Source organism: Rattus norvegicus, chromosome 7 (genome assembly GCF_036323735.1).
Source record: "Rattus norvegicus strain BN/NHsdMcwi chromosome 7, GRCr8, whole genome shotgun sequence".
NCBI lineage: Eukaryota > Metazoa > Chordata > Mammalia > Rodentia > Muridae > Rattus > Rattus norvegicus.
The window spans coordinates 1,885,033-1,909,252 of record NC_086025.1 but is presented as its reverse complement, the minus strand read 5'-3'; the positions used below and the strand labels follow the sequence as shown (position 1 = coordinate 1,909,252).

The window sequence follows — 24,220 nt, the reverse complement described above, 5'->3', positions numbered from 1 at the left end:
TTATCACGACTACGTATGGGGCAGCTAGAGTCCTGAAGCTCTGAAAAGAAAGCTAGAGCTTACTTTCTGCATCTTAGAGAAATTATAAGGGACTAAGACTAAGAGAAGTCAAGGAAAGAAGTCACTCTAGGAGGGGCTGGAGAAGAGGCGGAGCTTACTCTATTTCAAAACTTCGACTGAAGATTTTGTTCACCAGTACAGCGTTTGCCTACCGGTTCGCGGTTGGAAAAGGTCTTGAAAAGTCTAAAGGGCAAGTATCAAAACCACTGGTCTGGCGTTTCATATTATTCCACCAGAGGGCAGTATTGCCCACTTAATGAATTACTTGTCCTAGCGATAAAGCCAGGGAGTGGGAATCTGTTGAGCAAATTGTTGCCTGCTTTCCTGATATTTGGCCCATAACAACCCCTTGTGGACAAAAATACACACTTTTCTTCATCCCCACCTAGCTCTGGCCAGGTTCCCTCACTAAGGCTCATTCAACCTTTAGTTAAGGCAGCTAAGAAACGCATTCGTGAAAAGGATCCTGTGGTGTTGGGTGTCAGAGTGTGAGGGTTGCAAGCACAGTAAGAGGTGATGAAGACTAATAACTATTAGAGTGGTGTGTCAGACCTTTAATCTTCATCGTTCAAAAATAGCTGTGGTGAAATCCCCATCTTACAAAGGGTTCTAAGGTGTAAGGGGCTTTAATAACGCTGGGCTGGCAAGATGGCTCAGCAGATAAAAGTACTCGCCACCAAGCCTGAAGACCTGGAGTCCAGAACATGGTGGAAAGAGAGAACTTACTCCATAAAATTATTCTGATTCCTTTTAAACAGTCTCTAGCTCTAGCTCTAGCGCGCTCTCTCTCTTTCTCTTTCTCTCTCTCTCTCACACACACACACACACAACACACACACACAAATTGTTCAAGTTCATATGTCCAGAAAAGGGAGTTTGCTGGAACCTGACATACAGGCGTCCTAGATCTATTAGAGAAACTACGTAAGAATGGGGACTCCTGAATGATTTACCTAAAAATCTCCGCAACACTGGGACCTAGCAAAAGTTCAAATTTGGCCAAGAGCTTTGGAGAATGAAAGTTGGATGTTGGAGATCAGGCCTGGACAGGCTAAGCACAGGCATCACACTGAGCTCCAGAACTCCAGCTCCAGCTGAGAAATTGTTCTAGGGAGAATATTTGGATGAGAAAACAAGACAGGAATGCTAAATCCAGGTATGTAGTCTGGGTGACTGCCATTCATCAAGTGAATTCCACGGGGCAGGGCACATCTGAGCGGAGAGGACATCTGTACTTGGTCTGTGATGTCTGAGGAGCCTCGGGTCCCCTGGACTGGAACATTAGCTGGTATTATGCACCTATTGTTTATCCCTCACTTGTCTTTGACCTTCCACTAGATACATGTTTGAGCAAGAAGTGAAAGGAAACTGTCCATTCTCTAAAGAGGCAGAAAGGGGTGGCACCATTTCTGCTCTCAAGGTGTTTGCGTTTTCAGAGACAGGATCCCCCTATGTCACCCTGGCTAGCCTGGAACTATTTATGTGAGACCAGGCTAGCCTCTGCCTCCTAGATTAAAGACATGCTCCACTACACTTGGCTTGTTTACAGGTTTTTTGTTTGTTTGTTTTTGTTTTGTTTGTTTCCTAAAGAAAATTATATCAGAGTAATATGTTTGAAATTTTGGAATGTAACAGAATATATGGTAAAAGCAACTGGGGACTCTGAGGGATCAGAAAGGGACAAAAAGTGGATCCTAAAGAGGAAGCCCATGACCCCTTCTGCTGTTGACCGACTCCTAGGTAATCCTCACAACTGGCTGAAGGTAGAAATCATGCTGTCCATTTATAGATAAAGACCCTTGATGATAGCTTGGTGGATAAGCTCTTGCTCTGCATGCGCAGCCCCTTGGTCCTACTTCACCCCCACTCCCAATTCAAGGAACAGAGAAGAGGAATGAGAACACAGAGAGGGAGAGAAAAACTTGGTAAGATATTGAGACTCCCATGTTTTGGTCCAAAGCAAGGGAGTAAAACAGCAGTTTCTAGGTTGTGTTCCATTAGGTCCGTGTTCTAAGTGGGAATAGATCATGTGTTCAGAGCCTCTTACCTACCCTGCTTCTCCCTCAGAGCTGAACCCCAATGGTCACCCTCATTCCACTCCAGCCTCCAAATGTATTTGTTAAATTAGGTTTTAACTCCAGAGAGGAAACCAAAAACCTTCTACTTGGTCTGAGAATCCTAATAGTGAAGTTTATACATTTTTATTTATCTAATTTTTTTGAGACAGGGCCTTCCTACTGAAGTTTATACATTTTGTTCAGTGAACACTGTGTGAGACACCAGAGGAGCAAGTCTGAACTCCCTAACACTTTCAGTTTGCCAAGGGATCTCCAGAGACATGGGTCAAGGCAGGTCTACGCAAAGAGCTCTCTGGAGGCTGAGGCAGGAGGATAACTGAGTTTGAGGCCAGACTGGGATGCATTTGAGATCCTGTCTCAAAGGAGGATAAGGAAAAGGGAGTGGCAAGGGTTTGGGGGGAAGTGAAGAGGGAGAGAAAGAGAAAGGAAGGCCTGGGAAGAGGTAACCAGCATGGGTGGCTAGCACGGCAAGCTCTCTTCCTTGAGTATCTGCAGTCTCGCTGCGCTTGGGATCACACCTGAAGGCTAAGGCTGGTCCCATTCCTGAGTTGCTCCCCTTGCAGCTTCTTATCTCCACATCAGACATCTGAGTACAGACCCCGTTCCTACCCTTATGCCTAAAATTTCAAGCTCTTTCTCAGCTATGTAAGACCTTACAAACACAAAGGGCGTAACTAGGAACCCAGGAGAAGGGGTCCAGATTCCTTTCCAAGCATCACTTTCAAGCCCTACCTCATCTGGTTCTTCCCCTCGTGCCTCCCACCCTTTCCAGCCCGATCACGATCACTCTCTTTGTTCTATTAACCCTCAATTTCAAGCTCACAGTCCTCCTAGGTAGTTTTCTTCCGGTCTCAGTACTTGTCATCAACTTCTCAGCTTGTTCCTGGCCTCCTCCTCCTCTCCTGACCGGCTTGATCTCTGTGATAAGTCAGTTTGGTGTTTCATTTTATGGCTTCTTTAGACAACCTAGGCTACCTCTAGTAGCTGAGGCTATTCCCATTTCCACCTCTTCCCCTTGGGTGTCTCTCTGCGCTCCATCCAAGGCTGACTTGTCTGTTACTCGCTGCCTTGATCCTTTCTCTGCACCTGCCTCATCCGGGGCTCCCTCCAAGGTATCTCTCTCGTCCAGGGCACCGTCAGCTCCCTCTGCCCCATCTGTTCCCTTGCCCACCTCTCCTGCTCTCTCCTGTCTGTAGAATTCGGTTAGCCGCCCCTCTTTGCGCTCCACCTTTGTCTTTGACTCTCTCCACTCTAACTGTCCCACTAGTTTTTCTGGTCATCTTCGGTCTTCGCTCTTGCTCTCTAGCTAAGTCTCTCCCTTCTGTGACTTCTTTTCTCTCTTTTGTCTCTCCCTCTTCCCTTCCTATCTGGGTATCTTTGGATCTGCCTCTTCCCCCACCCCCAACCCCTACCCATCGCTCCGTCTGTCCCCGATTTCTCTGACTCGGTCCCTCCTGGCTTCCCCCCTCCCCCCCTCATCTCTCGGTCTCTTCATCTTTCTCTGGGCCCGTGCTCTCGTGCTCGCTCTCTCTCTCTCTCTCTCTCTCTCTCTCTCTCTCTCTCTCTCTCTCTCTCTCTCTCTCTCTCTCTCTCTCTCTCTCTTTTCCTCGGTTCTCTCCGGCTCCCTCTCTCGCCTCGGATGACAGCGCTACCTCTTTTGTTGGCTCCGCAGCCAATCGCGGCCGCTGACGACACGGGGGCCGGGGCTATAAAGGGCCCGGCCCGGGCTTGGGCCCCCCCAGCCGCCCGCCCCGGCCGCCCGCCCGCCCCGCCCGTACGCCCGCCGCCCCCGGCCCCCGGCCCCCCCTCGGCCGGGCAGCCCCCAATCCCGCGCCGCCCGGACCCCCTCCTCCTCCCTCTTCCCTCCGCCCCCTCCCCGCGGGACTCCGGCGTCCCCGCCCCCCAGTCCTCCCCTCCCCTGCAGCATGGTGCTCGCGGCCCCGCTGCTGCTGGGCTTCCTGCTCCTCGCCCTGGAGCTGCGGCCCCGGGGGGAGGCGGCCGAGGGCCCCGCGGCGGCGGCGGCGGCAGCGGCGGCGGCGGCCGGGGTCGGGGGGGAGCGCTCCAGCCGGCCGGCCCCGTCCGCTGCACCGGAGCCGGACGGCTGCCCCGTGTGCGTGTGGCGGCAGCACAGCCGCGAGCTGCGCCTGGAGAGCATCAAGTCGCAGATCCTGAGCAAACTGCGGCTCAAGGAGGCGCCCAACATCAGCCGGGAGGTGGTGAAGCAGCTGCTGCCCAAGGCGCCGCCGCTGCAGCAGATCCTGGATCTGCACGACTTCCAAGGCGACGCGCTGCAGCCCGAGGACTTCTTGGAAGAGGACGAGTACCACGCTACCACCGAGACGGTCATAAGCATGGCCCAGGAGAGTAAGTGGGCTGCGGGGTGTGCGCGGTGCGGTGCAGTTCGGGAAGGACCCGGAAGCCCTTTCTGCGAAAACTTGACGGATTGGGGAGCCGGGCCACTCCACACAACTTTTTTGAGCGGAGAAGATGGGCAGCGGAGTTGAGTGCACGCCCCATTCGGGGGTGGGGGGGAGGATGGCGCGTTGGGGGAGGGGGGGCAAACCGGGCAGATTGTGAGCTATTGCTTCCCATCCCTTGTGCGAAAAAGATTCAAGTTGAAGTAGTCCTAGAAACTGGCACCCAACAGTGACTTTTCTGGAGCGCTAGGTGGGAAGCTTCGGTGACCCGTGCAGTCTCAGCTGGGCCGCAGTGCCATCTTCCCGTTGCTCTGGCACCAGCACCAACACCTTGCCCGGTGCTCGGGAAGGCACCCACGGGGTTGCAAAGTGTTCTTCTAACGCCAAGGCATAGGACCTAAAGCCGGTGTCCCTGTCAGCAACCCAGCTGCCTGACACCTTTCCTTTCTGCACCTGATCTCGCACTGTACGGTGTCCCCTAGGACCTAGAAGAGCTGTTCCTTCTTGGTACAGAAAGAGCTCAAATAACTCAACTCCACTGCGCTTGCGACTTAACGAGTATCATTTGGTTACTCTCATCTTAGCGTCCTTACTCCCTGTCCTATCCACAGCTGGAGCCAGAGAAGACCCAGGGAGAAAGAACTAGATGAGGGGGATGGGAGAACCCAGGCATCCGAGCCCCTGGCCAAACGGAGGATGAACACTCTGATAGACAGGAGCGGCTTTGAAATTTTATGGCCTGGAAAATCCAGGCCAATACTACCGCCCCCACTGCCTCCTCTCCCTAGGGTCAGGTGACTCCCTTTCCCCTCCCCCACTGACTGTCCTCCCCCCGCCCCCCAACTCCAGGGAACCAGGCTTTCTCTATTCCCTAGTGGTTTGGCAAGCCCCCCTCCTTTGGTTTTATGGCTCTGAACAGAAGTGGGGGCTGGTTTATTGGCAGATGGGTCATAAAAAGCTAGGGGTTGCTGGAAGTCCTAGCGGCCCACCCCATGGTAGAGGTACTGGAACCCAGGTGTGCATCTGGAAGGTTGTGTGCCTGGCGCTGCCACCCAGTTTCTGCAGAATTCAACTCCAACTTGGTTAGGGTTGTAAAGACAACTCAGAGAACCAGGAAACTCTATGTGGGCACGGAGATCTGATCTTGGATTCTCAGTCTCCCTTGTTCTTATTGCTTCTACTTTTGGAAACCAGGGTCAGCCTGAGATTGACTAAGGGCAAGAATGGGGAAAGGAGTCTAGAAAACAGTTGTAGGAAATTTTCTGGAAGATGCAGGATATATAGGGAAAAGATATTCTGGTCTGTTTGATGTAAAGTGTGTATTTCCAGGGTGAGTGACCCAGCTGTAGGCTTCCTACTGCCCTTCGCTATCCCTAGGCTCCTTGAACCAGAAGGCTTGAGCCCAGAATTAACTCTGGTAGTGGGGAGCAGCAGGAAGTGAAGGGACTCTGAATGCACGAATTGGGCGGTAGCCATTAGGCCCGGGGGGTGGGAATGTACAGTGAATGAGGCTGGGTCTCACCCTGACTTCCATTTTAGTGCCACTCCAGAACTTAGGTAACCCAGGAACGGGGTTTCAAACCAGGTATTGTACTTCCCCTTTAAGAGTCTAGCTGCGACCTTAAGAGAGGGAGGGGGAGTAGAGGGGAGGGGAGGGAGAGAGAGAGGGGGGAAAAGGAAAAAGAGACTTTTATAGTCTAATCCCCAGGGACCCGCTTTAATAAGAGACTTGTGCTCTGCTAATCGGGGGAGGTGTTTGTCAGCAGAGATGGCCTCTGCTCCCCTCCCCCTGCCTCCCCTCCCCCAGCCAAACCCGGACCCCAGCCCCCACCTTTCCTAGGCTGTTCGGCCTGCCCTAGTTCCCTCTACCCTCTCACTCTCCCACTCCAGCCTTCATCCCTGGGAACCCAGCCCCCTGCTCTTCTAGGAGCCAAGCCCAGCCCCTCAGTTTGTCTCTCCTGTGCACACTAAGAGGCCCCTGCCCTCTCGCCCAACCTCCTGCCCCTGGGCCATCCAGCCTGAGTTGGGAGAGGGTGTGTGGTGGGGTGGAGGCTGTAGGCAGAGAGGGGGTTGGGCCTTTGCTGAAAATAGTGCAATGACCTCTCCCCCGCAGCACCGCCCACTAAACCTGACCTGCCGCCCGCCACCAACCCAATCAATGCAGCACAGATGTGGCCCTCCTCCCCACCAGGGCTCCAGGGCTTTACCTGCTTCTTTGTTCCTCTTTCTGCACCTTTACGTACCCCACTCGGGTCCTGCCTTTGCCCCCTTACTCTACCCAGTGCGCTCCATTCCCCAAGTACTCACTCCCCTTACTGTGGTCTACTTGGTCCGTTCCTCTGCTGGTCTTGGTCTAAGCTGTCTTCATTCTGTCTCTTCATCCTTACCTTATCACCGCCAACCTCTTCCCCCTAGAAGCATTACTGCAGATACACAGACGTAAATATGGATTCCCTCACAGAGATAGAGGAACCCTTGTCCGAAGGAACCAGACTTAAGGATATCTCGTGACCCTATCTCAGCTTCAAGTGGGATGTTTAGTTTATACAATGAACATTTATTGGGAAGCTATTAATTTTCAAGTTCTTATTTAGTGCACAGAATTATCTGTGACACTGAGAAGTATAGTGCTTAAGGTTAAATACCAGGCAACAGCCCAGGCACGTGGCTAAACCTACTTTCCTTGTTGCCAGAAGAGCCTAGGAAGAGCCTGACACTCAACATAGATTTACTGCTTGACATTATGGGAGCCACAGAAACAACAGTGGTGATAAAATATTCTCAGACATCAGCCCTCTGAGAGATGAGTATCTAATGGCAAGAAACAGATAATTGCAGCTGGACCTGGTGGTACCAGCATGTAATCCCAGCTACTCAGGAGGCTGAGGTGGGAATTTCTGAAGTTCAAAGCCTGCCTAAACTAGAGAACAAGGCCAGCCTTGGACAACTCTATCTCAAAATAAAGAGAAAGAATGAGGCTCCGTAGGGTACTTGCCTGGCAGGTGCGAGGTCCAAGGTTTGCTCCCTAGTAACACACGCACACTCACACACACACACACTCATGCACAGCTCCCTAGTAACATACACACACTCACACACACACACACTCACACGCACAGCTGTGCTGCACTCCGCTGCAGTGCATTTGGTTTATTGTCCCTTCCTGATCTTTGAATTTCCATTCCTCATCCCTACCTCCGCCTTCCAGGAGTAACACCTCTTTCTGGGGTGATGGGGAGCCAACAGGAGACAACAGAGGTTAAGTTCTCCATGGTTATGCAGATGGTAGTACTTGGGTGTGACAGACTAGGGCCTAGACTTCACCAGAACAACCTCATTTCTGATTCTACCTAGAGAATGGAAGATGAGACAGGAGAACTGCTATGAGCTGAGGCCGGCATGGGCTGTGTAGTGATTCCAGGACAGTTAGGGACATTTAACAAACTCATGTCTCATAACAAAGGCCGAGAAGAGGTTGAGGAAAGCAAAGGGATACACTGAGAGCCAACCTTGAGACTCTAGGATCTTGAACAAGGGAAACTGGCTAAAAAGTAAAGTTGGAATGTTCACTTTGTAAAGTTAGAGGCACTGCATTTAACAAGCAGAGGGAGCTTAAGGGGGAAAATGACTGCTTATAGGTGACTTATAGGTGTGTTGAATATGGTTTCTGATACTCTGGGCAAGTAGGACACTCCACAAGTTTTTCCTTCCTTGGAAGCTGAGTGTCTCCACTGGCAGTGAAGAAGCAGCAGAGGACACTTATTCTTAGGGAGAGGGATGGAGAGTCAGAAACACAGGAAATGCTTGGTGGTTCCATTCTGAAGGATGTGCTACTGGGAACCAGGAGCCTAGATCTGATGCGACTGACTTTATAAATCTGTGTCTCAGGACCCGGGGTTATGTCCTCTGATGCCTCGTTTGCTTTTTTCAGGGGAGTGGGCTGCCAGACTCCACCTGCTCATTAGATAAACCGGGGCAGAAATGTGGCAAGGTCACTTGAGGATAGCAGGTATGGTGAGAGGTGTAGCTGGCGGCGAAGGCCTCAGATGGAGGTGGATGCCACAACTATCTTAGCAGAGGGATCCTCTGTTAGGAGACATGTTGTAGGGAATAGTATAGATCAGTAAGGCCTGACAGATGCATCATCCCACTGATGAGACAATTTTAGGTGCCAGAGACATAGTAACCCACAAGACAGGCACAGAAGGGTAAAGAAGAACTGAAAAAACGGGCTGAGAGGAATCTGCTCAAGCCACCGGGGCTGCTGGACCCCTCCACAAACACCCTTTGCTGATGTTGTGCCCCTTCTCTCTTATAGCGGACCCTGCAGTGCAGACAGACGGCAGCCCTCTGTGTTGCCATTTCCACTTCAGCCCCAAGGTGATGTTCACAAAGGTACTGAAGGCCCAACTGTGGGTGTACCTCCGGCCTGTGCCCCGCCCAGCAACAGTCTACCTGCAGATCTTACGACTGAAGCCCCTAACTGGGGAAGGGACCGCAGGGGGAGGGGGTGGAGGCCGGCGTCACATCCGGATCCGGTCACTAAAAATTGAGCTACACTCACGCTCCGGCCACTGGCAGAGCATCGACTTCAAGCAAGTGCTACACAGCTGGTTTCGCCAGCCACAAAGCAACTGGGGAATCGAGATCAACGCCTTTGATCCCAGTGGCACAGACCTGGCTGTCACCTCCCTGGGGCCAGGAGCTGAGGGGCTGGTGAGCAGGGGCCTGAAGTGGTGGTGGAGGATATGTAAAACCTGTCCCCAGGAGATGGGGTTAGAAAAGTAGATGAGGAATGTGATGGTTGGGGCCAGGAACTAATTTCAGAGGAGGTGGGGTAGCAACTATCACTTTTCAGGGATTTAAGCCAGATGACAGCTGAAAACTAAAACTGGATTTGGGGTGAAGGTATCAGTTAGTGGGAGATCCGTGGGAACACAAAACTGACCCTTGGGCGTGGTGTTATCTAATCCTAGCAATGGGGAGGCCAAACAGGAGGACCAGGAGTTCTAGACTTTTTTTACTATCTTTGCTACAAAGCAATTTTGAGGTCAGCCTGCGCTACTATGAGATCCCATCTCAAAACAAAACAAAGAACCTGGCCCTTGATAAGTCCCTGGGCCAAGAATCTGATGAGGTCACATTGCCAGAAAGGAAGAACTAGGGAGCGGGAGAGATGGCTAGATGTCAGGAGAAGTGCGTACAATGACTGGGCGGGAGGTTATGGTTTGAGGTCTGATGCTTCTGTTGCGATGCAGGTAGTGGAGTGAGGTAAGAGGACTTGCTGAGGGCTATGTCACATCTCTCCCCTCTCCCTGCCCCTCAGCACCCTTTCATGGAGCTTCGAGTTCTAGAGAACACAAAGAGGTCCCGGCGGAACCTAGGCCTAGACTGCGATGAACACTCGAGTGAGTCCCGCTGCTGCCGATACCCTCTCACAGTGGACTTCGAGGCTTTTGGCTGGGACTGGATCATCGCACCTAAGCGCTACAAGGCCAACTACTGCTCCGGCCAGTGCGAATACATGTTCATGCAAAAGTATCCACACACCCACTTGGTGCAACAGGCCAACCCACGAGGCTCTGCTGGGCCCTGCTGCACCCCTACCAAGATGTCCCCAATCAACATGCTCTACTTCAATGACAAGCAGCAGATTATCTACGGCAAGATCCCTGGCATGGTGGTGGATCGATGTGGCTGCTCCTAAGGTGTGGGCTACAGTGGATGCCTCCCTCAGACCCTACCCCAAGAACCCCAGCCCTGGTCCCCATTCCCCAAGCCCTAGAGCGCCCCTCCCCACCTCTTCCCACGAACGTCACACCTTGTTCCCTGACCAAGCAGTGTGCAATACAACAGAGGGAGGCAGGTGGGGATGGAGGGGTGAGGGGTTGGGAGAAAAGAAGGGCAGTCAGGGTGGAATGTATCTGAGATTTGCAGGTGAGAAGGTTTGGCAAGAAGACAGATGTAGGGACAGAGAAAGAAGATGGAAGGATAGAGACAGAGAACAGACAGAACAGTGAGAAAGCAAAGGAACAGAGAGGCAAAAAGATTAGAGACTAAGCAGATGAGGAGAGAGACTGAAATGGGAGTAAACCGAGAGCCCTGTCCCAAGCCTGTTTTTCCACAGCAAGGTGAGAGGCTTGGTATAGTTTGGGGTAGTTCCCTGACAACTCAGTAGGAGTAAATCAGAAGTTCATTCTTAGCTTTTTCCCTCTCTCCTTCCAGTAGCAGCCGGAAGTGGAATGAGGATGGGGCAAAGTAAGGACCTGGGAGGGTTTTTTTAATTTATTTATTTATTATGACATTTTGTTTTTTGGTATTTGGCTTTACTGGAATGGGAGGGACCTTGCCCACTGTGCCCCATTGGTCCCTTATTCCCCAAACCCTGCTCTTCCCCGGTTCCGACCTACTTAAGCACTTGTATTATGCCTCCAGGGCTGGGGATGGGGAAAGGGCAAGAGGGCTAACACATGGAGGTTTCCAACCCACAATCACCCTGACCAACCTTCTCGAGCCAAACGGGTTGAACCGAGTGGTCACGGAAGCAGTTCAGACTGTAGAGCTGGGGGACAGGGGCTGAACTCAACATCCATGAGAGCAACTAAACTACCCCTCAGGCCTACCTATTTCTGGTATTATTTAGCCAGAGGGTATAGTCTGCTCATCCCCAAATTCTCCTCAGCCAAGAGACCAAAGAGCCTGTGGAATGCCCTGCTCTCAGCCTCTGTCTTCAGGTCAATAAGAGTTAGAAGTCCCAGAGTCCCCCAGATCTGGGAAGGGTAAGGGTCAAGAAAATAGTAAAGAGGCTGAAGGTTACAGGGCATTTGAATCCAAATCACTGCTCTAGGCTAGGGAATGGCCAGCAGACCAAGGTGGAAGGGATTCTGAAGGGGGGGCATGTTAGTCCCCTAACCCAAAGCTCAGGGTGGAAGATGGAGAACAAGGGAGCAGAGTGTCTATGATTTTATCTTATTTTTGGAATATAGCAGCAGCACCTGGCAGCAGGAGGGGACAGTACAGCGGGGAAAGGCGTGTGCCAAGGCCAGGCACAGCAGAGGACGGGAGAGGCTTGGGGAGCAGGCAAGGGGTAGTTGCCACTACGAGTCACCCACTCATTCCTCCCACACTCCTGACCCACCCTCCTCTGCACTCACTGTGCCTCAGTTCCTTCCCCTTGATGGAATGAGCGGCAGCAGCACCCGCCACAGCCAAGAGATGAATTCTGAGCACTTACCACGGGCACTTTATGGACATAAAATACCTCTCGCTGTGGAACTAGATAACCAGGGCACCACAACGGTGGTGAAGAGATGTGAGGCTAAAGAGTCACAGGCTTCAGAGTACAGTACACTTCTGCTTCTCAGCTGGACAGTACCTGAAGCCAAGGAATTAAAACCTCCACACCTAACCGTACCTCGGCAGTGGCCTCTTGGCTCTAGACAAGAGTCTTAAGAGGATGGGGTAGGGAGAAGGGAGGTCACAGCAAATGATCACTAATAGAACCAGCAGTGATGGTCTGGCAGAGACTGGACTGAACCGAGCCTGACCTGGAAGGTCTGCACGTCCTAAGAGCACGCTCTCTCACTTGGGCCAGACCACAGAGAGGTCAAGGGATGTGTCCGTCCTTAGCACCTAACTCCTATTCTCATAGTGAGGAGAGGAGGAAAGGAGTCTCCGAGGAATGGACAGGGGTTCTTAAGCCTTTCAACTCACTTCTCATGTAGCAGCAGCAGCTAGTCCCAAGCCTCTCCTCTCTGGCCATTCCTAATCCTTTTTTTCCTACCCCATCTTAAAGAGCAAGACACATTTGACTATCAACACCAATCATACTTCCTTGGTGGAGGAGAGGTACAGAATAGTAAAGAGGATTGCTTTCCTCCAAAGTCAAATGCCTCTTGATCTTAGAAAGGGTAAGGGTTGGACAATTAGGTATCAGGTAAACTTCTCCATAGTTTAGAGAGCTGGGGCATTACACTTCAATTATTGCCTCTTTATTACTACCAAGTACAGGGGGAATGGGGTTGTCTTATGAATATAAACCTGAGTTGAGCCTCAGTTTCCTGGTCTTTTCTATCCCCTAAGAGGCTTGAGGATATGGCCTAGCATTCAGTGGGAGCTGGCACCTCTTCCCACACTACCTGTATGGACTGGCCGGTGCTCCTCTGAACGTATTATTAGTGTAACTCTTTATTTTGTGTATTTGTTACATCATGTGTGTGATTGCCTTTGTTAAGGGTGTCTGAGGAGTATGGGCTGACAGGGGCACTGGAATACCAGGAAAGGACTTCTTCAACAAGATCAAGGTTTCCAGGAAGGAACCATTGCAAAAAGGCCATCAGGCAGTTTTCAAGTTATGTGACAGAGGGCAAAGATGGCCAAAGGGTGCTCTGAGTTTTGGGACAGTCACATGACACAATCCAGCACTTGAACCTGAAAAAAGAAAAATAAAAGCAGTCAAAGAGCTTAATAGTTCAATGGTGAGCTCTTCTCCCCGATCGAGCATCACATCCACATCAGGGAGACCAAGAGCTGAGGAGGCTGGCTCTAAAAGTCAAAGGACTGGCGGGCTGAGGAGCACTCACTCAGGCATGGGGGAGGATGAGGAGGAGCACTCACTCAGGCATGGGGGAGGATGAGGAGGAGCACTCACTCAGGGCATGGGGGAGGATGAGGAGGAGCACTCACTGAGGGATGAGGAGGAGCACTCACTCAGGCATGGGGGAGGATGAGGAGGAGCACTCACTCAGGGCATGGGGGAGGATGAGGAGCACTCACTCAGGCATGGGAGAGGATGAGGAGGAGCACTCACTCAGGCATGGGGGAGGATGAGGAGGAGTACTCACTCAGGCATGGGGGAGGATGAGGACTCACTCAGGCATGGGGAGGATGAGGAGGAGCACTCAGGCATGGGGAGGATGAGGAGGAGCACTCAGGCATGGGGGATGATGGGGAGCTCTCAGGCAGGGGGAAGGATGAGGAGGAGCACTCACTCAGGCATGGGGGAGGATGAGGAGCACTCACTCAGATCATGGGGGATGGTGGCCAGGACTTGGGGCTGGAGGATGAACTGAGGCTGGGAAACTGAGGGTGCTTAGAACTCCTCACAGAGCTGGGTATGACACAGTCCCAAAGACTGCAAAAACACCTAGCCCCCATAGAATGATCGCCACAGAATGATCGAGAAAGGTTGAAATGGTCCAGCCAGAGTTTTATTTTATAGTACCCTAATCCTGGGTGCCTCAGTAGTTCTATCAAAAGTCAAGCCGGCAGCTCCCCATTGTAGTTAAATGTTTCGAACACTGAGTCCACTAAGGAAAAAAAAGCTTCTCACATGCTTACAGCACAATTCACAAGCAGAGTAAGGGGTGGCAAGAGTCTTGCTTGAGTCCCAAGATTCAATTTACCACCTGGCCTTCTCTGTGCCATTAGTTCTACCAAAGCTTTCCTGGCAATGAAACTAAAAGGCCCTGGGCTGCTTCTCAGAAAAAAGCCCAACCACATAAACAGGCACACTTGTATATACAAAGGCTCCGCTCACCAACCCACCACCATCCCCTAGCTAGAACCTATTTGTGGGAGTATGTTAGGGTAATGTCCCTCCCTACTTATCCTAGATCTCCATCAAAGCTAACAAAAGGACTAGGAAAACATTAAGGATGTGTGCTAAGCATGATGTGCCATTTAATTCTCATAGCCTCAAAATAGGGTTTCTACTGATAAGAGTTTGGAAAGCCACAGAGCAATTAAGTCATTTGTCCAGTGAGAATGCAGAGGCCGTAAGGTAGAACAAGGAACCAAACCTAAGTAGGTAACATAGGGTATTATGTTTTAATCTAATTTAATCTGTTGTTAAATAATAAAGGTGGGAAACTGAATTCACACCACACAAACTGAGAAAGTTGAGAAACAACTGGATTCAAAGGGGTGGTAGAGACATCCCTTTCTGATGTCTTTGAGGAGAACAACAAGATAGAGGTTAGGGATCTGAATGCAGTGTAACTGATAAGAGCACTTGCCTAGCATACATGGGAGTTCCTGCCCACCACTGAAAACCAGGCATGCTCCACAGGCCTGTAACCCCAGCATAAGGGAGGCAGAAACAAGACCCAGAAATGTAAAGCCATCCTCAGCTACATCTGAGGCCAGCCTGTGCTAGAGACCTTGTCTCAAGAGATCAATAGTCAGAAAATGAGTGCCACTGTCTGTCAGAGGCCTCACATAAGAAAGTGGTTTAGAAAGTTATCCTGTCTCAACTATTCAAATCCCCCTCATTCCGTGTCTGACCTAACAAGAAAAATTCTGCTCTTCTGCCTGCCTTCCCATAGCCTTCACCCCTATAGAAGCTTTCAGCCTTCTACTTAGCAAACGAGCCTCTGATGAGAGAAAAATAAGTAGTCCTAGAGAACCATAAAAAGATTTACAGCTGAGGAGTATAGTTCTCCCTGCAGCTTGCAGACTGGGTGGTGAAGAAGGGCACCTTGGTGCTCAGGTCCCAAAGACAAAACTCTAACCATGAATGTTGGCCGAGTCAAACAAAATGGACTCAGGTTTCCGGGATCAGTTTAGTAGAAACAGATATTCTGAACTGTTCATGCTCTCTGTGTGGAGTGACAACAATGAGACAGGAGAGGGCTCAGGCTTAGGAGTTAGAAGAATCTTCTGACAAATATACGAACTGGAGAGATGGAACAAAGAGCTATTAAAAGAGAGGAAAAAAAACCCTACCATAAAACGCCATAAAAACGTTTATGGTGAAAAGCACCATAAAACGTTTGGAAAAAGCCAAGCTCGGTGGTCCACACCTTTAATCTCAGCATTCAACAGACACATGCAGGTGGATCTGAGTTTGAGGTAGGACTTGTTGTTTAGTTTCCAAAGAGTGGGGTAAAGAAAACTAAGACAATGATTTCGCCTTAAAAGAACAGCCTCTAGAGATGGAGTAGTCTGTGAATGCCTGCTGCTCAGCTCTAAGGAGAACCTGATATGGACTCCTAGCTTCCACATAAAAAGACAGGTCCAGGGGTTGGGGATTTAGCTCAGTGGTAGAGCGCTTGCCTAGCAAGCACAAGGCCCTGGGTTTGGTCCCCAGCTCTGAAAAAAAGAAAAGGGGGGGGGGGGAAGACAGGTCCAGTAGCATTCATCTAACTCTAGAACTGGGAGTTAAGAGTCCTGTGGATCAGTGGAAATTATTAGCTAGGCACTCTAGCTAAATCAATGAGCTCCAGGCTCTGTCTCAATAAATCAAATGGTGTTCAATCAAGAAGAAATATAATGTGTCCTGATGTGTCCTCTGGCCTTAACATGCACCCATCCCCACCACATGAACAGAGGGAGAGGAGGGGGAGGGAGGAGAATGAGAGTCTTAGCCAGGTAAAGCAGTCGTCACATCACTTTAATAATCCTAGCACTTGGGAGGCTGATGCTGAAGGATGCTGTGAAGTCAAAACCAGCCTGGACTAGCGATGAGGGCTGAGGAGTACAGAGAATCCTAGGTCGAGTCGAATATGTCTCTGCAAGGTTATGGAGGATAAAGAGATAAAGATTATACTGAACCCAGCACTCAGGAAGCATAACCAAGTGAGTCTATGAGTTCAAGGCCAGCCTGGTCTACATAGGGAGTTCCAGGACAGCAAGAGCTACCTAGAGAAATCCTGTCTCAAAACAGGCAAACAAGTCAACGTTAAGGGACCCCACTATTATATTCTATTATCAGCATCTATTTTGTTACATCAATATTTAGCTATGCAAAGCCACTCTGGGATATAAATCCTACTGAATCTATACTCTGTCTTCTGAAACAAATTCAGCAATTTCTACGGTTGTTTTCAGATGAAGACACTGCAGAAAGGAGGTTATATAGCCTTATGTAGAAAGGGGGTGGGGGTGGGGCTCACATACTACTGATGAAAGGAAGAGAGTCACTCCAAAACATCTGGCTGAACAGCTGAGGAATGCCGAATGGCTGAGAAATACCTAAAGAAATGTTCAACATCTTTAGTCATAAGGGAAATGCAAATCAAAACCACCCTGAGATTCCACCTCACACCAGTGAGAATGGCTAAGATCAAAAACTCCGGCAACAGCAGATGCTGGCGAGGATGTGGAGAAAGAGGAACACCCCTCCATTGTTGGTGGGATTGCAGACTGGTACAACCATTCTGGAAATCAGTCTGGAGGTTCCTCAGAAAATTGGACATTGCACTACCTGAGGACCCAGCTATACCTCTCTTGGGCATATACCCACAAGATGCCCCAACATATAAAAAAGACACGTGCTCCACTATGATCACAGCAGCCTTATTTATAATAGCCAGAAGCTGGAAAGAACCCAGATGCCCTTCAACAGAGGAATGGATACAGAAAATGTGGTACATCTACACAATGGAATATTACTCAGCTATCAAAAGCAATGACTTTATGAAATTCATAGGCAAATGGATGGAACTGGAAAATATCATCCTGAGTTAAGTAACCCAATCACAGAAAAATACACATGGTATGCACTCATTGATAAGTGGATATTAGCCCAAATGCTCGAATTACCCTAAATGCACAGAACACATGAAACTCAAGGATGACCAAAATGCGAAGGCTTCACTCCTTCTTTAAAAGAACAAGGGGTTGGGGATTTAGCTCAGTGGTAGAGCGCTTGCCTAGCAATTGCAAAGCCCTGGGTTCGATCCCCAGCTCCGGGAAAAAAAAAAAAAAAAAAAAAAGAAGAACAAGAATACCCTTGGCAGGGAATAGAGAGGCAAAGTTTAGAACAGAGGCAGAAGGAACACCCATTCAGAGCCTGCCCCACATGTGGCCCATACATATACAGCCACCAAACTAGATAAGATGGATGAAGCAAAGAAGTGCAGGCAGAGACAGGAGCCGGATGTAGATCTCTCCTGAGAGACACAGCCAAAATACGGCAAATACAGAGGCGAATGCCAGCAGCAAACATTGGAACTGAGAACGGGACCCCGGTTGAAGGAATCGGAGAAAGGACTGAAAGAGCTTGAAGGGGCTTGAGACCCCATATGAACAATGCCAACCAACCAGAGCTTCCAGGGACTAAGCCACTACCCAAAGACTATACATGGACTGACCCTGGACTCTGACCTCATAGGTAGCAATGAATAGCCTAGTAAGGGCACCAGTGGAAGGGGAAGCCCTTGGACCTGCCAAGACTGAACCCCCAGTGAACGTGATTGTTGGGGGGAGGGCGGCAATGGGGGGAGGATGGGGAGGGGAACCCATATAGAAGGGGAGGAGGGATTTAGGGGGATGTTGGCCTGGAAACCGGGAAAGGTAGTAACAACTGAAATGTAAATAAGAAATACCCAATTTAATAAAGATGGAGGAAAAAACAAAACAAAAAAACCAAAACAAACAAAGAACCATAAAAAAAAAAAAAACCTGGCTGAGGAGGTGACAAAACTTTAATCAACTTTTTCTTCTATTAAGTTTTTCCAAAGTCTCAGAGGAGACAAATTTCCTAAGCTGGCAACCTTTCATCTATTCTCCATAGGTTTCCACCTTTCTCCCCCCCCCACCCCCACCCGGAGCTGGGAACCGAACCCTGAGCCTCGCGCTCTACCACTGAGCTAAATCCCCAACCCCGGTTTCCACCTTTCTTATGAGCCAGAGAATATGCAGCAGCTGGCTGGCCTTGAAATCCCCTGTGGCCCATGAGTGCTGTGATTACAGCTGTGCCCTGGCTGTTCTGGACTCACTCTGTAGACTAGGCTAGCCTTGAACTCAGAGATCTGCCTGCCTAGCTTCCCTATGGTTGGAATAAAGTTTCACTCTACCAATGCCCAACTCGAAGCTTTCAAATAAGGGAAGTTCTATGACCTTTCCAAAGAAATCTCCCAAAGAAAGTATTTATTAATACCAAAATACAGGGATTAAACTGAGAAAGCCAAGGTAGGTGTGGTGGTGCTGTCTGTGGTCACAGCTCTAAGAAGGCAAAGAAGGATGACTAGACTCATGGCCTCCTGGACTACACAGCATGTCCCCAGCCAGGCTACAGTGAGCCCTGTCTAAAAACAAACAGACAAACAAACAAACAGACAAACAGGAGAAAATACGGAAGGTACGTAGGAGAAAACTTATATCAACTTTCATATCTACACAGAGAACAAGCAATCTGCTCAGACAGTCAAACCTTTCCGAAGGAGGTAACTACGTAAGGAAATTTAATGTTATCCAAGACATGCCACCACTGTAACTGTAAGAGATGAGGACAAACTAGCACAGAACCAGACTGCAAAGTGGAAAGGAGGCTGGCACCATTGTGCAGCAGTAATATACTTATCCAGAAAGTCCAAGCCCCATGCTTGGGACAGACTGCAGACACACACAGATGCACCCCCCCCACCCCATCTTGTTCCACTTCTGTCCCAACAATGCTTAACATCCCTGATACCCAGTGAAGCTTTAGACTCTATACTCCGGCCTGAGGAGTGGCCAGCCTCTTTACCCTGAGCTAGGTCCTACACAGTGTCCCAGCAGACAGGGCCTGTTTTATACAGTTAGGCTTCATTCAAAGTAGAGGGCAACTAATCTTTAGCCCCACATTTTATCCTTACATTTCCTAAAACCCTAAGGCTTTTTCTCCACATTATCACAGTGGGTTGCTCCAACCTAAGCAAAGACTTGGGGTGACTTGGCCTCATTATGAAAGATAAAATAAAGCATATCTGTGAGTATGAAGAAGATAATGAATTGGCTAATGATAGACCCAATCTACTTTATCTTCTTTTTCTACAGGAAAAGGCATTACAGTTAGTTCTCCCTAATATTTGTCATTGACACTCCCTCTGTGTGGTCTAATCAGGCTCTAGGAACTTAAAAGGAACACCTAATAAAACACATTTTCTTTTCTTCCTCTTTTATTAATAAGCAAAAATAATTAAAAACAAAAACCACAACAATCTTAAATGCAGAAGAGCAGTTAAATAAAACTGCTACCGAATTCAAGGATGTACCAAACGTACATGCTTCCTCACTGTGAGGCACATGACTGTGTATGTAGGCAGATAGGTAGGGAAGTGTGTGTGTGTGTGTGTGTGCGTGTGCGTGTGCGTGTGTGTGTGTGGTGTGTGTGGTGTGTGTGGTGTGTGTGTGTGTGTCTGTATATATAAAACCAAGAAAATCTGAGAAATGGAAACCACTATGGGGTGGGCAGAAAGCACGAACTTTTCATTATGCAATCCCAAAACGCTCTGCTCTTTTTCTTTTCTTTGCCTGTAACAAAAAGCAAGAAAAAAAATTAGATTGCATGATAATAGAAGATTAAGTTCCCAGCATCTTTTAAACCAAACCCACATTAACTGTCAAAAGGCCCAAGAAGAGATAACACCTAACTTCAGGCAGAGACTTTATTCCAGAATCCTTCAAGTTATCCAGTCAGAACTGGGAGGCTTGGTGAAAAAGAGACGGAAGGCAGACACAGCCACCCACACGTATACATTGAGTTAAACACACCCACATGTATACATACATACATACATACTACATACATACATACATACATACATACAGTTAGACAAACAGAGGGTGAGGAGGAAAGCATGTTCAGGGAGTGAAAAAAGGGTGAAGAAAAGCGTGGCAGAGGGTTGGAGATTTGGCACAGTGGAAGAGCGTTTGCCTAGTAAGCGCAAGGCCCTGGGTTCGGTCCCCAGCTCCGAAAAAAAAAAAGAAAAGAAGAAGAAAAAAAAAGCGTGGCAGAAAAATGTACAGTTCTCAACGATCAGTAGGAAGATAGGAGATTTCAGGGTTAAACAATACCATCCACAGAGAGTCTGACTCTTCAATGCCAAGAGATTAAGTTGGAAGAGGAAGGGTGTGGATCCTCCCATCCCCCCCCAAAATCAAGCCTTCTCCCTCATGTCTGAATGCCCTTAGGTGGTCATTTAGTGTCTAGCACTCCCATGTTGTATATGTGCCTTTAAACATGACCGATACTCTAATTATTTTTATTACCAGGGCCACATGGCAACAGCACTAGTAGGTGAGTCCCCTGAGGCTCAGCAGTTATGTACATTATGGGTTCTGTAAAGAAGGGAGCATCAGAAAGCGGGCACACACTCTACCTCATATGGCCGAGGAAAAGCACCATGTCCTTATTTTCAACTACAGCCCTAGACAGAACCCAGCCAACTTCTCTGAAGTCAGTTCACACGTCAGGTTAATTTCTTTCTTTCTTTCCTTTTCTTCCTTCCTTCCTTTTTTTTTTTTTTTTTTTTTTCGTTTAAGGTAGAACACACTTCAAATCCTTTGGTCCATGTAAACTGCACTCGCTTCAGAAGCTACTACTCTCTTATAGACCATGACTTCCAACCAAAGCCATTGTCCCTCTAACCTGGAGAAACCAATGTATGCACTCAGTAAAATACCTGGCTTAAGGAAAGCTTACACATAAGATAATTCTAATCAGAAGAAGTAAGTGCACCTCGCTACATCACCAAATAAGCAGCTATTACCTACAGATAGTATTTTATTTCACTAGCACAAAGCCTACAATTTTTTTTTACATTTTTTCTAGTGAAGAGCATAAACTGACCTTAATTTTTTTTGAGATTTATTTTATGTATACAACTGTTTTGTCTGCATGCATGTTATTTGCCCCATGTACATGTACATGTACATGTGTGTAAAAGCAACATGGGCTCTTAGCAGCAAGCTCTCTCTCCAGCCTTTGATCCCTAATCTTCATGGCATATAATGCTTACTTATAAGGAAACTTTAGGGAATAGTAAGATGGTTCAAATGGTAAAATGCTTATTGCACAAACAACTGTCAGGACCCACATAGAAGCTGAGCAGGGATAAGGGCAGACAGGCAGACTCCTGGACTGGAGCTCACTCACTAGCCAGTCTACCTCACTACGGAGCTACAGGTTCAGTGAGCGACCATGCCTAGAACAGAACAGAACAGAACAGAACAGAACAGAACAGAACAGAACAGAAGAAAAGAAAAGAAATGAAATGAAGGCAGTCAACATTTATGTAGAACCTTTATGCTCTACATGCACATCTGCACACAGAGATTCCATGTACAATGGGGCAAGGGAAGCAAATGAAATAAAAGCAAAACTCTTCCAAGACTTGGAGTAAAAACATTCATTTTTAAGACACTATCTCCAAATAAGGAGAATCTCTGCAAGTTCAATGTTAACTTGGTCTACATAGTAGCTACTAAATAAGACCCTGGAAAGGGGAAGAGAGGGAAAGAATGGGGTGGGAAAACTCCAAGGACACCATAGCTGTCTTCAGACACACCAGAAGAGGGCATCAGATCCCATTACAGATGGTTGGGAGCCACCATGTGGGTGCTGGGATTTGAACTCAGGACCTCTGGAAGAGCAGTCAGTGCTCTTAACCACTGAGCCATCTCTCCAGCCCTGGGAAAACTTTTTTTTTTCTTTTTTTTTTTTTCTTCCAGGCTGGGGACCGAACCCAGGGCCTCTAGCAAGCGCTCTACCACTGAGCTAAATCCCCAACCCCGGGAAAACTTTTAATAGTTAAAACCATTTGCTGTTCTTGCAGAAGACGCAAGTTTGGTTCCCAGCACTCACATCAGGTAGCTCACAATCACCATTAACTCTAGCTGTTTTGGCCTCCATGGGAACCTAACATACTCACCTACAAATAAAAACCAAAGCTAAGGCAGACATGATGGAACATGACTGTAATCCTAGCACTTAGGAAACTGGGGCAGGAGGACTGCTTCAAGTACAAAGCCAGACTGGATGACCATGAAGACCTTGTTTCAAAAACTAGTCTCATCCACACAAATGCCCAGTCCTGGGCCGAGCAAGGACACTAGTGGACATGCCAAAGTGGGCAGAGGAAAAGCCCACGAGGCTCAACCCTACACAAAGAACCATAGACAACTGGGAAAGCAGGGACTGGGAGAGGTGGTCTTTCCCAGGGAAGAGCACACACCAACTGGTTGTCCAGTGTCAAACTGTCAGCCTTTTTTAGTGGGGGGGAGGGGGGCGGAAAGAGGTCATGAATTTGACAGAGAGCAGGGATGGAGTGTATGAGAGACTTTGGAGGAAGAAATGTTGTAATGAAGTTATAATGTCAGTCAGTGGTAGTGTATGCCTTTAATTTCAGTAGTTAGGAGGGAGGTAGAGGCAGGCAGATCTCTGAGTTTAAGGCCAGCCTGGTATACAAAGTGAATTCCAGGACAGCTTGTCTCATTCCAACCCATTCCCCCAAATAAAAGACGCTATTTGCAATGGAGACCAGCAGGGAAGGGAAAATCTCCAGGTATATCAAGCACACTCCAGGACAACCTGAACGCCCAAGATTAGGTAGCGACACAAAACAGACTACATGGGGGTCTTTCAGTTGGTTGGTTGATATTTTTTGTTTTATTGATTTTATTTTTAAAATTTTGTTTGTTTGAGAAAGAACACATAACATGGGTAGTAGAGAGTTGGGGAGGATCTGGGAAGAGTTGGCAAAAGGGAAAGAATAAGATCAAAATATACTGTGTGATGGGGCTGGAGAGATGGCTCGGTGGTTAAGAGCACTGACTGCTCTTCCAGAGGTCCTGAGTTCAATTCCCAGCAACCACATGGTGGCTCACAACCATCTGTAAAGAGATCTGATGCCCTCTTCTGGTGTGTCTGAAGACAGCTACAGTGTACTTATATATAATAAATGAATAAATCCTTAAAAAAAAATACTATGTGAGAAAACATTTAATTAAAAAAACCCAAAAAAAACAAAAGACACAAAAAATATTAGGTGTTTTATTTAGCAGCCTATATCTAGCCTACTTACGTGCCCAAGCAACAGGTTTGGCTACGGAGTGGTAAAGAGTCCACGGACTGGATTTATGCCCACCTACCCCAACAGTGTGTACCGTACAGGCCCATACCTAGTACTGTAGATCTGACCAAAAGCCCATGGTTGGAGCCTCAGGAATGAACCTACTCCTTCCTATTCTTCCAGTAAATGGATATAGCACCACATTACTTTCAAGTCCCTGTCTACCTCCCTATAGATTAGTCTAGCCTTTAGACCTCATCACAGGGAGGGTTTCTGAACAATGGATGGTAGTAAACTCGCAGCTGATCAAAGTGCAGAGACTGAGTGTATGAGGATGCCCAGCCACAAATGACATCTATAAGGAACATCCACGAAGCTCAGGGACCATTGTACAAGAGGGGGCAGAAAGACAGGAAGAGCCAGAGGTTGGAGAACGGTGTCTTTTTGACATGACTCATACAGCAGCTATGGCTGCCCACACAAGACCTGCAAAAAATCAAGCTAGTAAACATTCCAGCATGGAGCAGGAAGAAGTTCAAGTGCGCCCACCCCTAACTGAAGAGGTACTAAGAGTTGCTGGCTTCTGGGGGAAGAGCCAGCTTTCTTTCCAGGATCCCGTAGGGCTCCAGTGGATGACCCTGAGTCTACCCACTAGCTCTGGTACCTCTGAGTATATGAGTAACTCACTCTGTGGGTTTTTGTAAAGAGGTGGGCAGTGAGTAGATCTGGAAGAAACAGGTGGGGAACATGATCAATACACACTGTATAAAACTCTCAAAGGATTATTAAAGATATTACAGTAATAAGGGAGAAAGTAGGCTATGGAAATAGAGGTACTTCTCCCTCCCTTCTCAATGTATTTCCTTGTCTTCTTTAAGAGCTCTATGGA

General features: G+C 48.4%; 2 protein-coding genes across 5 annotated transcripts in view; one reads left to right on the top strand and one right to left on the bottom strand.

Annotated features, from left to right (window-relative positions):
* The first annotated feature begins 105 nt into the window (after positions 1–105).
* Positions 106–13,024, top strand: Gdf11 (growth differentiation factor 11). Of its 2 annotated transcripts, none has more exons than XM_039078581.2 (3): positions 106–250; positions 8,874–9,271; positions 9,882–13,022. In XM_039078581.2, the coding sequence occupies exons 2-3, from the start codon at positions 8,939–8,941 to the stop codon at positions 10,260–10,262; spliced, it is 714 nt and encodes a 237-aa protein (XP_038934509.1). In that variant the 5' UTR covers positions 106–250; positions 8,874–8,938; the 3' UTR covers positions 10,263–13,022. The 2 variants fall into 2 exon arrangements, with proteins under 2 accessions (XP_038934509.1, NP_058899.1); NM_017203.1 differs by lacking the exon at positions 106–250 and adding an exon at positions 4,031–4,502 and having other exon boundaries at positions 9,882–13,024.
* A 6,395-nt stretch (positions 13,025–19,419) lies between these two features.
* Positions 19,420–24,220, bottom strand: part of Sarnp (SAP domain containing ribonucleoprotein) — a 54,237-nt gene continuing 49,436 nt past the window's right edge. For all 3 annotated transcript variants that reach the window (NM_001033070.1, XM_006240781.5, XM_063263713.1), the window contains one exon: positions 19,420–19,792. In NM_001033070.1, coding sequence (NP_001028242.1) covers positions 19,751–19,792 — 42 coding nt within the window. In that variant the 3' untranslated portion in view covers positions 19,420–19,750. The remainder of the gene's footprint in view (positions 19,793–24,220) is intronic.